General features: G+C 51.3%; 4 protein-coding genes across 4 annotated transcripts; all 4 read right to left on the bottom strand.

Annotated features, from left to right (window-relative positions):
• Positions 1 to 346: 346 nt before the first annotated feature.
• Positions 347 to 1,525, bottom strand: LRP88_14901 (uncharacterized protein; the record flags this gene model as incomplete). The annotated part of the gene is made up of 1 exon (XM_083251235.1): positions 347 to 1,525. The coding sequence occupies one exon, from the start codon at positions 1,523 to 1,525 to the stop codon at positions 347 to 349; it is 1,179 nt and encodes a 392-aa protein (XP_083092990.1).
• A 2,621-nt stretch (positions 1,526 to 4,146) lies between these two features.
• Positions 4,147 to 5,517, bottom strand: LRP88_14900 (uncharacterized protein; the record flags this gene model as incomplete). Its single annotated transcript, XM_083251234.1, has 4 exons — positions 4,147 to 4,462; positions 4,513 to 4,892; positions 4,943 to 5,166; positions 5,214 to 5,517. The coding sequence occupies 4 exons, from the start codon at positions 5,515 to 5,517 to the stop codon at positions 4,147 to 4,149; spliced, it is 1,224 nt and encodes a 407-aa protein (XP_083092989.1).
• Positions 5,518 to 11,271: 5,754 nt separating this feature from the next.
• Positions 11,272 to 12,056, bottom strand: LRP88_14899 (uncharacterized protein; the record flags this gene model as incomplete). Its single annotated transcript, XM_083251233.1, has 3 exons — positions 11,272 to 11,541; positions 11,580 to 11,806; positions 11,864 to 12,056. The coding sequence occupies 3 exons, from the start codon at positions 12,054 to 12,056 to the stop codon at positions 11,272 to 11,274; spliced, it is 690 nt and encodes a 229-aa protein (XP_083092988.1).
• Positions 12,057 to 13,151: 1,095 nt separating this feature from the next.
• On the bottom strand, positions 13,152 to 14,250 carry LRP88_14898 (uncharacterized protein; the record flags this gene model as incomplete). The annotated part of the gene is made up of 3 exons (XM_083251232.1): positions 13,152 to 13,867; positions 13,957 to 14,097; positions 14,151 to 14,250. The coding sequence occupies 3 exons, from the start codon at positions 14,248 to 14,250 to the stop codon at positions 13,152 to 13,154; spliced, it is 957 nt and encodes a 318-aa protein (XP_083092987.1).
• Between the last annotated feature and the right edge of the window lie 1,003 nt (positions 14,251 to 15,253).

Below are 15,253 nucleotides of genomic sequence, written 5' to 3'. Positions count from 1 at the left end.
GGTCCTCTCTGCACGCCAGCACTGCAGTTTGTTAACCTAATCTTAGCACAGGCTGTGTCCTTCTTTTTGGCCTAGACTCCGACCGTCATGACCCTCATGCGACTCTTAAGTCTCTGGGGACTCTCTTGGGGACATCTTTCTCTTCTGTCATCTTGACTTCTGATACTGGAAAGATGGAGACAGAGCGTTTGGAGGCATATGCTCGGACGTGGAAGGAGGTGTCACCAGGAACGCATGTTATAATCAAGGACCGAAACACTGCTATGGAGGTGGCGCAAAAGAGAGGCTCGTATGTCTTGGTGACTGGGAGTTTATTCCTGGTTGCGTTTGCTTTGAAGAAACTACATCAACCTCGTTGGTGAAGAGGTATCAACCGCTGGCGCGACTGCTCCTCTTCGTGATATCCGATCCAGTCTGGCCATAATGTTCCCAGCCCGGTGAAGTGATAACATCGGCGACGCCCAATGCTATTCCAGACCTGCTTAGCCTGTTGGGAAAGCTCCACCGCATCCGCGCGGCGTAATTGGAAGGCTAGTTGACTCTGCGAATATGTTACGATCATTATCGCGTATCCTGGTTCTGGCCAGCGACGGTAGGCGGCGGCCTTGGCCTCCTCCCACCAGTGAAATGCCTGTGCTGTTTCCTGGCGGACATGGTAAATCATCGCCAGACCGCAACAGGCCTGGAAAATGTTCTGCTTGACGGTGAGGCCAACCTGACCCATGTTTGTATAAGTATCCTGAAGCCACTGGAACAGACCTGCGGCTTCATTCAAAGCGACATCATCTCGACGACTAATCCGCATCATGTCATCGAGTGCCTTCATGAGATGTGCATAGGCAAGTGCCAATGTCAGTCGCCTTCCAGACCCTAGCTCTAAACGATGCGCCGAGCTAAGGTACTCCTTGTCCTGGTTGAGGAACTGGAGCGCCACAGCGTGGTTGCCCCTTTCGCTTTCGAGCTCGGCGTATTGGACCACGACTTTTAGCATAAGTCGTGAATTGAGTTGCTTGGCAGTGTCGAGGACTTGGTTGAAGAATTCCGCGGCCTGCTCGAATCTGCCATCATATCGGAGGCTCTTCGCATATAGAAACCGACTTTGGAGTAGAACGAGGTCCTCTTGCCGGGATATGTTATTGGGATCGAGGACTCGGAATGTCTGAGTCGCTCCGTATACGTCTGAACAGCCAGCCCCTTCATCAATCAAAGCTTGAGTCTTCATCAAAGTGAATTGCCCCATGAATGCGTTGGAGCGTTTATTGGCTGCTGGAATAAGACAGATCGTGGGGGGCAGCGCGGGGACGGGTTGTTTGCTTCGAAGTGGATCAAGCCTTCGCAAGGCATAGTGACGCAGAGAAACCCTGGACATGTCGACGTAGTTATTTATCAGAAGCGCTAGCCGCTCGGCGACTTGTATAGCTTTGATCTTCCAGGTAAAGTCCCCGAAATATGTTGCTGCGAGGAACGCCTCGAAGGCCGCCACCAGAAAGTCAGCGTCGTTCCACTCCGCAGGATTAGACCACATGTGTGGTGCTAGCTTGCGAAGGATTGGTAAGAGGGAATCGCCCTTTTGTGTATAACTGGACTTGGATGAATAACAGGACTCCCAAGTGCTCTGGTGAACTCACGTGATAGGTTCTGTTTCGCCGTTCCTGGGGAAAATGTAGCAAACGTGCTTGAGAGCTCGCATTCTCCATTGTTCTGCGCTTGTTTTCGAAGTAGAACGAAGTATCTCGTCTGTGATAAGTCCGTACAGAGAATATGTCGCTTGACCACTCGATTGTCTGACGTGGAGTAGCGGGGATCGCTCAAGATCGTCCAGAGAGTCAAGGGGAGGGTTAGAAGGTATCTCGCGTACTTCAATCTCCCCCTCTTCAGACCAAGAGACATTCTGAGTGGAGAAAAAGAATCTAGGAACATTATTGCCAGCGTAGTATATTAGTTTTGCAAGGTCCCACTTTGGTTTAGGGAGGCAGGGGAGGCAGGTTAAATTGCTTGCAACGATAGGGCTCTCTTCCGGCAGCCTTTCGTCTCTTGGGGGGTAGAGAGAGGAGTTGAGAGCAAGACGAACGACGCCAGCCTGATCAGAAAGGGCCATTCGAGACAGCCGTGGCGCGGAGAAATCCAGTCCAGCTAGCCTTGCGATGAGCCAGCGTGTCGGATCGGTCGTAGGTTCCAAGAGCTTGGTGTCCACACGCTCAAAGGGCGGCCCTGCGAATTTCTGAAAATGTTTGACGAGGCCCTCCCGTACATACGTTTTCCGTTCACCTCGTTCACCCCGTCGGCGTCCTTGCTCCTCTTTTAGAATCGCCACTGCATAACTACATTCTGTTATCAAATGGCGCAGGTCGACGTCGGTCAATGTCAAGACGTGAAGGTAATCCGTCCAGCTGAAGCTTGGGCGTTCTGGTAAGGAGAACTGCAGCAAGGTTCTATTTAGGGGACGGCTAGGATGCTCCATCTCTCCTGTGTGGATGGGATCTGTTCCCGATGGTAGGTCTCTCGGTGGTGTTCGTAGTTGCGTGAGCTTGTTGCGCCCGCGTTGAAAACGCCTCATGAGTCGAGCCAAACAGCGAAGTTAATCCGTCGTCTGGGGTGTGTCGGAAAGGAACACAGGAGCTTGGGCCACTGCGAAAAAAAGAACCGGTGTCAGGCCGGGAGAGTTGGTTGTGGAATGGCGTGAATGGTCCCCTCAGTTAGGCTGCCCTCCCCGGCTTAAATCTGATTAATGAGATCTCCTAATATCTAGAAAGCTATTTTTACCTTTACTTCTGCCCTTATTGTGGCATTATTGCTCTTCCAAGTTCTCAACCTCGTCGTCGCTCTGCCGTCTGGTGACCAATCAGAATTTCAAAATCCATCCATTTTCGGAAGCCCAAAGCTACTAACTCGGTGGTTGAGAGTGTGCAACATTGGGTGTAGCCAGAAGGGATTGAATTAAAGCTCCTTCCTCTATCTAAGGAATGACAAAGGTCGGTCTCTTATACTTGTGTTCATCCTGCCGATCTTCCAGGCAGCAGGCCGTTGCCTGCGATCTGGCGTTCACGCTGACCGTGAAGCTATTCACGATGGTCATGATCCTTGCCCCACTTCTAACAAACTCACATAGAGCCTAGCGTATCACTTCAAGAAGCGTAGCTAAGAGGGGGGGAAACTCCTTGATTACCTATTGAGGTCTATATTAGGTTTCTTCTTAGTCGCTATATTAAGTACTATAGAATAGTAGAATATAAATCCAGGCAGATTCATATTTTACTATGTATTTGCGTTATGAGAGAGGAGATATTGCATATTATGTGTCCTAACAATGGACCGATAATCAAAGAGATCTGGGCCTTTCGGACAAATATCGGCCTGGTTTGGTTGAGATTAGCTTGTGCTAACTATGGTAAGAGGCGCTGGAGAACTGCCAAGATTAGACCTTAACTGTTGTCCTATGTTGCTTCTATACTGTAGTATTGACGTCTAATTATTAACCGCTGGGTGGCGATGAAGACTTCGATGCTCCTGCTAGGCCCAACTGGCCATATAAAGCACACTTGACACACCCGGGCTTCTAGGCCATATGATCGAGACGTTGAAAGCATGCGCCGCCGCTCTGAAACACCGGTCGAGTACATCGATCCCGAGAGCCAGACATCTGAGACATCTGGTAGGGATAAAGAAGGCCCTGTTTGTTACAATAAGCCCTAATCGGTCACAACGCAGGCGAGGAAACTGAGAGTGATGACTCCATTGTAGTACTGTACATATCACACTCGACTAACGGAAGATCTAAGTCAATCGACGCTAAAAGGTTCGCCATACCCTCCCCGGGTTCCTGGCAGCTGCACGCGCGAGCTAAAAAGTCAGGTATGGCAAATTTGTCTGCTCTAATGGCCGAGCCTGCAATAGGGGGGCGGTAGGTGCCGGGGGCATATGTCGTTCATCTTGAAAGCTCAGACTGTGATTCGATAGTGATCGGTTGTTAAATACAATAGCCACCATGCCATATTGAAAGTGAAAGATATCATTCATCATGACACCGTATCTGCCTGGCAGGACTGTGGAGGCTGCTATAACAATAGAGATCGAGTGATAACGTCCTGGCTCGAACGTACTTGGCCCTATCACAGCTATGAAATAATCCCGGCCAAGCGTTTAACTCTAGTAATGCTTATTAAACGCCTCCTGCATAGCCTTCAAATGTCTCCAGTCATGCCCATCCAGTCCAAGGCTCCAGGCCATGATGCTCCTCACGCCGCGGCTCTTGGCTAGGGTGGTAATCTTCTGAAAGATAAGCTCGGGAGTGTCCCAAGACCAGAAGATGCGATCGTCAGCATCCCAGTACCACTGCGCACCAGCGTCCTCATCGGTACGACCCTGCTCCAGCGCCTTGTGGAACGAGCTGTAGAGATCAGGGCCTTCGCAACGGCCGTAGGCCGACTGGCAGCCCGTGCAGTGGGCGTCTGTAGTACCGCTGCTCGGTTCATCAGCTATCTCCCGTCGCCGGAGTTTCACGTCACCACTCACCAGTAGCCAGCCGAACTGCAGCAAAGGCCGTCAGGGCACTTGAACGAGGTACCAGCCCCGCAGGTCTGATCAGGGGAAATCATCAGACTCTCGGGGGGGGACACAAAGTTGGCCTCCTCGAAAGTCATAGATCCGGACTTGCCCGTGTCGCTACCGTCCTCGGGGTTCTCAAGAAGCTCGACCGGGCATCCAACCGGTTCTTCGCATGTATATCCCTCTTGGGTTGTGAACCACTTGGCATAGAATGGGAATCCGACGGCTAACTTAAAGGCGGGGAAGCCGAGATCGATGTAGCGGTCGATGGCCAGCAGGGTTGCCTGGATTGACGTCTGGTGGGTGGTGTGCTCGTCTCGGCGGTTCATGAGGTCGTAGGTCATCACCTTGGAGTGTTAAACTAGTTCCCGAACTGTCATAGTTGTCAGTCACTCACATTAACAAAGTCGACGGCCTGGTTGATTTTGGGAACTTGGCGGGGTGTGAAAGCGATCATGTCGCGCCTTAGGCCAGGGACAGCAATCGAGAGCTCCTTATCGCCGATGGCCGCCTTGACCTCCTGGAGGAGGCGAGGGAAAGCATCGATCTCGGATGCCTTGCTCTGGTTTGGGACGCGCTTATAGTCCTCGCCGTTGCCGCCGGGGTATTCCCAGTCAATATCTACCTTGATTAGCCGGAGTACGCACCGTCAGATACATTTGGCGTACCGGCGCAGTCGAAACCTAGTCGGTCTAAGGTGCTAGCGACGTTCCTTGCAAAGTTGTGACGAGACCCGTCGGTTTTCACAGCTTCGCTAAAGCCCGCATTATCGCCCCAGCCACCGATGGCCAGGCAGACTTTTACACTGCCGTCGACGAGACCACGAACCTCGCTGACCGGCTGGAAGGGTGTATACTCGCCCGCCGGCTGCGATGAGAAGATGGAGGAGTTGGCGAATGACATTATGATGTGGGTAATGCCCGCTGTGACCGACTTGTCAGGCTTGTCCCTGGTGTGCCACCTGTGAAGCATCGTTAGCGCGGTGCCGGCACGAGCCTGGCAGGCTTTGTTCGTGGGCTACGAACTGGTCAAAGTAGAGGATAAATCGTCGCTCGGAAGCGGACGCGGCGGCTGCCGCTATAAGGCTAAGCAAGATCAACAGGCGCATGATAGATAGCGGTCAGGATCAAGATGGGAACCGGATACCTAATAGTAATCGGTGGCTTTAACTACTCAGTTCTAGATAAGGCCGGTTTTAAAGGCTCCTAGAAATAGCTTTCTCCCCAAAGTTATATTGCATGCCATCTTGTAATAGCTAGCCTGTTAATATACTTACAGTTCTGTGGTTGCTGCTACGGAGCATTCTCGCAGCAAGCCGCGATTATAAGCAGCTTGCCTAAATCGAGAAAGATGAGAACCAAAACGACGTCACGTGCAGGGGTATCATTCTCGATAGAGCTTCAGTTAGTATATAGGCAAATGAGGGTATTCGTTGTTTGCCCTGCATTCCATCTCAAGGCGTAGGGGTATTTGATGGCTATTGCAAGAGTTACTCCTTTTCAAAGCAGTGCTGCACCGTTTAAGCATAGCGAAACACCTCCACTTTCCACATCTTTCTCAAATGGCCTCTCCCGAGAGTTCTACCATAGTAGAAACCCAAGGCAGCATCTTCACCCTGCTCATTGCCATAATCCCCGCTGCCTTCTTGATCCCCCCTGGCCCCTTCGACTCCATACAGTGCTCGTTCTTGAACATATGTGAGGAAGCATTGTGTTCAAAGTTGATGTGTTCCAGCCAAAGTTTGGCAATTCGCCGAGATGTTGCATTCAAGCTCTAACTAAGATGTTCTTCCCCGTAATCCGGTTGGCTCACCCCAGCAGCTATTTCTCGTACGGAGCTTAGAGCGGTTAACTTTTCATAATAATGCAGCTAGGTATGGCTTTTCTGCTGCAAGCAGCAGAAGGTTAAAAAAAAAAGGCCATTGCGTTAGCATTGGGTTATGATGCTATGATGTATTGATAATGTGTTCTTAGTTATAATTGAAGCCCGGCCCTTGATGGGTCAACTGAACCAGAAGATCGAGCTAGGCCTTCCAAAAGCCTGCCGCGGCGCGGATATGCTTATAACAACGGGATCCTCTGTCCCGTCTCGCCCAGCATGACCGTCTCTCCGGCCTGCCCGTCTCTGCCAACCCTACCGGCGGCGAGCCTCAGGAGGCGCCATTGCCGGAAGACAGGCCAATACATGGTGCAGACGTTTAAGAACGTCTAGGCGCTGCTGTTCGTGAATTCTATGCTGAAGTAGGCCACCACCTCGACTTGCGACAAAGCCCATTCCGTGAAAATTTGGTTGGCGACCTGCAGTAGGAACTGCCGTGTTCTGTTGACGTTCTCGGCTGAGCGTTATGCGTCGTTCGGCTGACTGTCAGGGGCAAAAAAGGGGTTGAAGAGAGTGAAGAGGTCAAGCAGCTAGGGAGCATATCGAACGTAGGTCTTGGGGTGCGACGGTCTTGATTCTTGCCCTACTTGCTTTCTATGGCGTTTCCCTTATAACGTCGGTAAGCCCCGCATTAGCTGCGTCTGGCGACCCATACCTGCACCGGGGCCGGTGCAAATAAGACCACGTGACCTCTGCACCGGGGCCGGTGCAAATAAGATCTGTTATGTAAGGGGCATACGTGGCCTTATTGAAAGCCCACAAACCCACCGACCAGCAGCCTCTAGAGGATCAATTGAATGATCAATAGCTTCTACAGCATCAGCTCAACATACTGCTCTTTTCCCCTGCTCCAATGGACCCAATGGAGGCCTCTCTTTGCTTCCCTGATGATGTCCTCCCCCCTGAGGACCACTACAGCTCACGGGAGGAGTTACGCACAGCAATCAACGCCTAGGCAGCGCCACGAGGCTATGCCTTCGTGATCGGGAGATCTAGGAAGACGAAGAACGGTAGAAGTGAAGTCATCTTCCACTATGACCGTGGAGCAGGGCGCACACCTGTAGCCGCAGCCTCGAAGCAGCGTCAGGCTAATACCCGCCGCACGGGATGCCTCTTCTCTATCACTGCAAAGGAGAGCCTAGATAAGACTATATGGAGTCTAAGGCATCGTCCTGGAGCTGGCTTTAGTCAATATAACCACGAGCCAAGTATCAGCCAGCAGGCACATCCAGCACATCGTTAACTATCGAGCCTAGAGGAATCAACAGTCTAAAAGCTCTCCTATGCCGGCATTGCCCCGAAGAAGATTGGGTCCTTCTTGCATATGAATTCTGATACGCTTGCTATACGTTAAGATATCTATAATTGTATTGCATGGGGCAAGCGGGATCTTGCTATGGGCCAAAGTAATATGCATGCCCTTGCTAATCAGCTTGAGAGCGAGGGCTTCTGGAGTTAAATTCGCCTCGACGAGACTGGCAGGGTTGTAGTAGTTATATTTGCATATCCGCGGTCACTGGGATACCTCAAATCATATCCTGAAGTGCTTATTATGGACTGTACCTACAAGACCAATATGTATAAGATGCCTCTTCTTGATATTATTGGTGTTGACTCCTGTCAGCGGTCCTTCTGTGTTGCATTTGTATTCCTCAGTGGCGAGGAAGAAGATGACTATACATAGGCCCTTGAACGGTTGCGGTCAATACATGAGCTTCATGGAATAACCCTTCCATCTGTGATACTCATAGATCGTTGCCTTGCTTGTATGAACGCTGTTTCCTCTCCCTCTTGCTTCCCTGGGTCAATCCCGCTGCTGTGCCTATGGCACATCAATAGGGCAGTTCTGACTTATTGCAAACCTGCTTTTACTCAGGATAAAAGCAATATTAAAGGGAATAACGATTGGGACCGATTCTATGCCTATTGGCACGAGCTTGTAGCCTCACCGACTGAGGAGATCTACAACGAGAGAGTTGAGAAGTTCAAGGAGCGTTATATCCCTGCTTATATCAACGAAGTGGGTTATATCATGGAGACTTAGCTTGACCTCTATAAGGGGAGGTTTATTAAGGCGTGGGTTAATAAATATCTGCACTTTGAGCAATATGTTATATCGCGATGCAAGGGCATCCACTAGCTTATTAAATCTCACTTGAACGACTCACAAGCTGACCTCTTTGAGGCCTGGAGGATCATCAGGCTTGTTCTCACAAACTAGCTCGCCGAGCTAGAGGCCAACCAAGCCAGGCAACATATCAGCGCACCTCTTCGACTATTAGGTATATTATTTGGTAATATACGCGGTTGGATCTCGCATGAAGCCTTGCATAAGGTGAATGCTCAACGGGAGCGACTATCGAAGGAATATCCTTCCTGTACAGGAGTCTTCAGCCAAACCCTTGGCCTGCCTTGTGCTCATACCCTCAAGACTTTACTTGAGCAAAGTCAGCCCCTTCAACTACATCATTTCCATCCACATTGGCGCCTCTAACGCTCAGGAACCCCTGTGCTTATTATTGAGCCCCGGAAGCAATTTGACCGCCTTACGGCCAAGTCAACACTGCCGCTAACGAGCACATAGCGTGAACCCTCTGCATTTGAGTATATTGAGAAAGCGGCACAAGCAAAGGCACTACCCAGGTATTCAAAATATCACGAGTACGGTCATCATATAAGGTCGAAAGTATGCCCCTTACGCTATAAGCACCTATCATATACTCCCACCCAGGCCTCTATCACGACGCAGGCTCCCACCCAAGCCTCTATCACGGCACAGGCTCCTATCCAGTCATCTATTACAACACATACAGCGATACATACATCTACTCGCTCTATGACCCGCTCGCTATCCCCGGCATCTCCGTCAGGCTCTAGGGTATCCGAGACCATAGCATATACAACAACACACACAACGACTCGCACTATAACTCACGTAGTATCTCCTCCGGCGGCCAGCTTGGCCCCTGCGGCAAGCAAGCCAGCGGCGCCTGCTCTGCGTGTGGATAACCCCCGTGCTATTTTCCAACGATATAAGGAAGCACGAGAGGCCTAGTATGCTATATTGCCTCGGGGAGCGATTAAGACCAACCAGCAATTCAGGAAGGCCATGAAGCTACCGATACGTTACTCTGAAACTGAGTATAACTGGTATATTAACTATAAGCAAATGGGGAGGCATTGCAAGGAGGGAAACAGCATCAGGGACTAGGCTAAGGAGGAGATGATAAGTTATCTTAATTGGGATAAAGCTAAGACTAAGCGGGTTGAATTTAACGTGCAGAAAGAGATAGCAGAGCAGCCCTTTGTACAGCGGCGAGGGATACAGTATATCTGGGATGCTACTGAAAGAGATCATGCATTACAGGAGGATTATTATAGAGGCGGGAACCCCCCCCCCCTTGATATTTACAAAGTCAATAAGAGATATAATTAATATATATCACTCGAAAGAGAAAGAGAAAGCAAATTTCCGAGTATATCTTTTATAGTCTAATGGCTTATTTTGGTAGAGTTGTGGGTAAGTTAAATTAATATATAAAGTGGGCATAGTAGTCTTCAATTATCTGAGTAATAAAATAACTATCCCTAAAGAGATTATTGCCTTCCTTGCTAATACCACTGAATATAGCCATTCTGATCAACATCCGCGATGTGAATCCCTGTATTCTCTAAAGCTACGAGGGTTGGCTGATAGGTAGTTATCCCTATAGCCGGCGAGGGCCAAATCGTGCCTGGGATTATTATAGGTTGATTCTAATATATATTATCTTTGGCCTGAAGGTTATATATGCTCCAATGGGGGTTAATATCCGGGTTAGCCCTCTGTTGCCGTTGCTGAAGCTGCTGATTCCAATACGCAACATGCCACTCTCCCTCAACCTGATATCCCCATGGGCGTGACAGCACAGCAACAGGGGCACCTTGGGGAGGATATTGAGTATTCTGGGCTCTCACTAGGGCTTGGGGATTCTGGGCATATAAAGCATTAGATGTGGTAGGGTCATTTGGCAATATATGCTAAACCCACTAATAATGCATATATAGAGGCTGGGCTCCCGGATGAGGATCGTTGGGGCGCTGCTCTCGTTGCTGATTGTTAGCAATGACATGCAAAGTAGCTGGGATATTCGCATTTATTAGATATATTACCCCGGCCGGTGTTGATATATTATCAATAAAGATGGGGAAGTCCTGTGGGTTCTGACGCTGGTTTTTATTCCTATTATACATCTTTGCGGTATTATTTGATAGAGGAATAAAGCTTCCTTCAAGGGAGAGAGGCCTACTTTATATATTACATACATTAAAGTGATTCACTTAAGAGCTATGTTGTTGAGTGATACGAGAGAAGGCATCACACGTTCTTCATAGCTCAAGGCAGATTTGTACGTTGTGTTGGATAGCGTACGGCATATTCGATCAGAACGATATGAAACAACACGATATGGAGCCAAAAGTGATGATGTTCTTGCTTTATCCTCCTCCCGGCCCCCTCTTTTCTCAAGAGGGGGTTTTCTAGTCATCTGACTAAGGCTAGGATATCCTACAAGGCAGTCGGCGCAGATGACGGTTAGGATGACAGCGACAACGAGGACGGCGGTGGCGCTGACTGTGTCCAGGATGGGCTCCTCGTGCTCCTCGTGCTCCTCGTGCTCCTCGTGCTCGCTATAGTCCTGACTCTCGGCTTCAAAAAGATTGCTGTGAGTGCGATGCTGGAAGACGAGGTAGAGAACGTAGAGGAGAAGCAGAATGAAGGCAGTTCCGCGCGATAGAGCGAGTATTCTCTGGTCCTTATCGCTAAATCCTCTCTGGTTAAGGACGGCATGCAACTATATCAAAGGTCAGTCAAATTGGCTTGGTCAAAAAGAAAAAGCCGCAACTTGCGCCACCGGGAATCATGAGCGAGGCAGACGAGAGGGTCATGAGCGAACACGTAGTCTGTGCAGTAGCTGAATTAAAGACCTGCTCCCTACCATTGCCAGTCGAACCGCGATGGATCACACCCCCGAATAGGAAGCACATGCCCATCACCAGCAAAAGGTTGGAGAGGATTGAGCCAAGCATGCAGGCCTGGACTATGTCGATCTGCTTTTCCTTGAGCGCAACAATGGAGGCCTGCGGTTTACTATCAGCATGTCGGTTCCGGCGCAGACCACTCGCGGGGCTATTCGCACAATCAACTCAACGGCATCTCTAGAGGCAGCATTCAGGAAGCGGCCCCGTCTTTTACTAATCGATAGAGAGATCTGTTTGGCAGCAAACGACATGACGCCGGCGAGGGGAATGATGGCGACGAAGTTGAGGGGAAAGGAAGAATTCCAGCTGAGCTTGCCGGCAACAATGCCAATGGGGACCATGACTAGGAGAAAGTTGGCATAACCTGCGATCGAGATTCAGCGCGTGAGGCTATGTATAGTCAAGTCAAGTGAAAACATACTACTGAAAAGGGTGACCTTGATGGCATGCCAAAAGTAGGCGAGATGCCTCGAAGCAAAGTTCTTGTCATCGCGACCCGGTGTGTGCTTCCTACCACCTCTAGGAGGGCTGGTGGTGCCGTGGGGAACTGATAGGGGAGTGATACGCAGCGAGTTCTCACCGGCCGCGCCGTGGTGCGGAGGCCCGTTTGGCATTTTATGTGCGATGTACTATGGTAGTTGCGCGGTACGATGCGATAGCCACCTAGCCAAGAGGAGATGAAGCAATTTAGGGGCATCGGTGGATGGTAGATGAGGACAGAGTAAGGTGAAAATGCTCCTGGTCTGAAACGATGAAGTTAGAAGCGATAAGGCTGACTGGCAGGCTCACTGGCAGGCCGACTGACAGGCTGACCACACCGCGGATGCGGTGTGCTTGCCAAGGACAAACCCTTGTGGGTTGTAACAGGGCACCTAGGTAGTTGGGGCTACAGCGGGGAGGGCGCGCCTAGCAGGTGATGAAGAAGGCTCCCGCCAGAGACGTAAAGATGCCATGATCTATTACATATAACTATGCGCTAAGTACTTAATTTTTTGGTCGGGGCCTGACGTGCGATAAAGTACTGTAAATGGACGTGATTGACTTTTCCCCCCTGCTGTGACCGCCGCGGAGGCTTTTGACAGATCATGGGATTACAGTGACAGCAAACCAGCATCGCCACAATTACGATCGCCAAAATAAAACATATCTGCAGAACGAGAGATATGGTCAGAATGGGATCACATAGCCTACGTTACGGTTACAATAACACAGCATAATGACGTGCCTGTGATCATACAATTCAGGTGGGCCAGTGGGGAAACAAAACCACTGTCCCAAACCGCGGAGTGATGACACGAAACAGCCCAGCACACGTCACGTCAGTGACGGCCGAATACCTATACCGACGTGTAACAATTCGTCACCAATGCCCCATCGCTGCGGTCCGCATGGGTGGGGGGAGGTTGAACGTGCTGGTGGTCTGTATGAGAACGACGAAAGGATAATAATACGATCAAGTGCCCGAGAAAACCGCCCAGGGCCAGTGCAATCGCGAACCTTTTCCTCGGCCTGTACCGTGTACGTGAATCCTTCAGGGCCTTGACGGTCGCAGCCATTTCAACAGTGTCAATTTCTTCGACGTCAGGTATCGCAACTACGAGAGGCATGTAACGATGCGTCATGGCATGCTGATTGATAGCTTGGTCTCCCATCCGCCCTCGGCCTCAAAAATTTTACCGACCGCTCTGCCAACCTCGACAAGATGACGATCACGGTATCGTGGCGCTACCAGCGATACCCCAATGGGCATATCGTGGGCACCCTTGAAGCCGGGGACGTTGAGCACGGGTGTGTGCAGGGCCTATGTCCACGTCAGCTACAAGACGAGAGAGGGGGCAGGAGGGACTTGCACTCCAGATACAGCAAAAGATGTGACTCCCCGTGCTTTCGAGACCAACAGGTGCCTCATCAGGCACGCTCGGCGTGATGATGACTGCGTACCGCCCAGCAATCTCATCAAACTTGGGTCGGAGGGCGGCCATGCCGTCAAGCGCCTCCAGGTGCTCCTTGCGGGTGAACCCATTGATGTTCTCGACATGGTCGACAAGGACCTGGTTGATGTCATCTTTCCCGACACGATACTCTGGCAAGAATGCGGTGCCGCCTTCGCAGTGAAGGACCACGCGATGCCATTCTGGGAGGTTGTCGAATTCTAACGGGAGGTCGACCTCCTCGACGATGGCGCCGTGGGCCTCAAGAAGGGCGGCGGCTTTGGACAAGGCTCCCTGGGTGCCAGGGCCAGCAAAGGGCCACACGGCTGTCTTGCAGATGGCGAAGCGCGCACCTTTGACGCCTTCGAACACGGTTGCATCCTCCTCTTGCTTGTCATCCTGGATGCCGAAAACATCAGCCAAGAGCGCGAGGTCATCGACACACCGAGCAAACCACCCCAGTGTGTCAAAGGTCAGGAGTAGATCTTGGATCCCTCGCGGGAGACCGTGTTCCACGTGGGCTTGAGCCCGTAGATGCCGTTGAACGAAGCGGGCCGGATCACGGAGCCGCCGGTCTGGGTACCCAGGGCGATGGGAGCCTGGAAGTCGGCGACGACGGCGCCAGAGCCGGTGGACGAGCCGCCCGGGGTGCGGTGAGGGTCGTGGGGGTTGCGGGTCTCGGGACCGACGTGTACGGCCGCGAACTGGGCGGTTGTCGTCTTGCCTGGGGGTTGGATTGTAAGTGGGAATCCCGAGTGGATGGGGAAACGGAGTTACCAAAGATGAGAGCGCCTGCATGACGAAGGGTGCGGACTGAGGCGGCATCAACCTCGGGAAAGCTTCCTTCGTATAGGGACGAGTTGTGCTGGGTGGGCATGTCTTGCGAGGTCAGTTGATGATCCCTTTTGGTGCTCGGTTGGCTTACCCTTGGTGTAGATGACATCCTTGACCGCAATAGGCAGTCCATGAAGGGGACCTCGGCTCTTCTTTGGTACCTCGTCCAGGGCTTTTGCTTGCTCGATCACCAGATCTTCGTCGAAATCTGACCAAGGAGCGCCTAGGATGAATCCTGCGGCAAAGGTTCCAGACTCCAACCAGCAAGCAGAAAGTGCCTATAGTAGAGTGGATGCCTTCAAGCCAGGCTTGCCCTTGCACTAATGCAACCCGGGAATCATGAAATCTGGGGGGTTTGCGAGAAGCTTGGTATCTAGCATGGAGATGACAGGGCACGTCGGCCCGGGGATACGGCATGATGTGGCTGTCCAATGTCGTCAAGGCCGAAGCACCCCTTACTTTCTTTTTTCCACACCGCTGGCAGGTTGGCATCTCTTGGAGTAATGACAGGGTGGCTCATTGCAACTGGTCAAAATCTCTCGCATCAAGCGGCGTACTGTGCAAGCCATGTGGAGGCATAGGGCGGGGAATGATCCAGATGCCTGTGCGTGCAGGGGTGGCCTTGCCTCCGTTTCGGGTTGGGTGCCGGAATCCACTTCATCGACTGAGCGTCCGGTAGCTTACCGCACTTCTTCTGACGCAGTCAGCACACAAGTTCTACTGCTATTTCCAGTTTGCATTTTGGGTGGGAAGCAAGGTAGTGTGGGGGTTGGGAGCCTGCGGGAGATTCACCCTCACATATTCTTCATCCGTCACGAGAAGAAGGGGTAGCTTTCGGCGCCGGTCTTCTGGGCAGCTTACAGTCAGGGGCTGTAGGGTAGCCAAATGGCTGGACGCAAGCTGCGGCGGCAGACCGGGAATTGGGGCATTCGTCGGCTATCGTGTCTTCCTCGTGCAAGGTCCGGCCTATCACCGACTCAGTGTTGCCCCATTAATAGCTCTGTCCTTTTGCACCACTGAGCCAGGATCGAGAGACTATGTCGAGC

This window comes from Fusarium phalaenopsidis (assembly GCF_050370095.1).
Source record: "Fusarium phalaenopsidis strain FUZ10S chromosome Unknown contig_32394, whole genome shotgun sequence".
Taxonomy (NCBI): domain Eukaryota; kingdom Fungi; phylum Ascomycota; class Sordariomycetes; order Hypocreales; family Nectriaceae; genus Fusarium; species Fusarium phalaenopsidis.
Note: the sequence above shows the minus strand (reverse complement) of the source record. Positions and strands in the feature narration are given on the sequence as shown.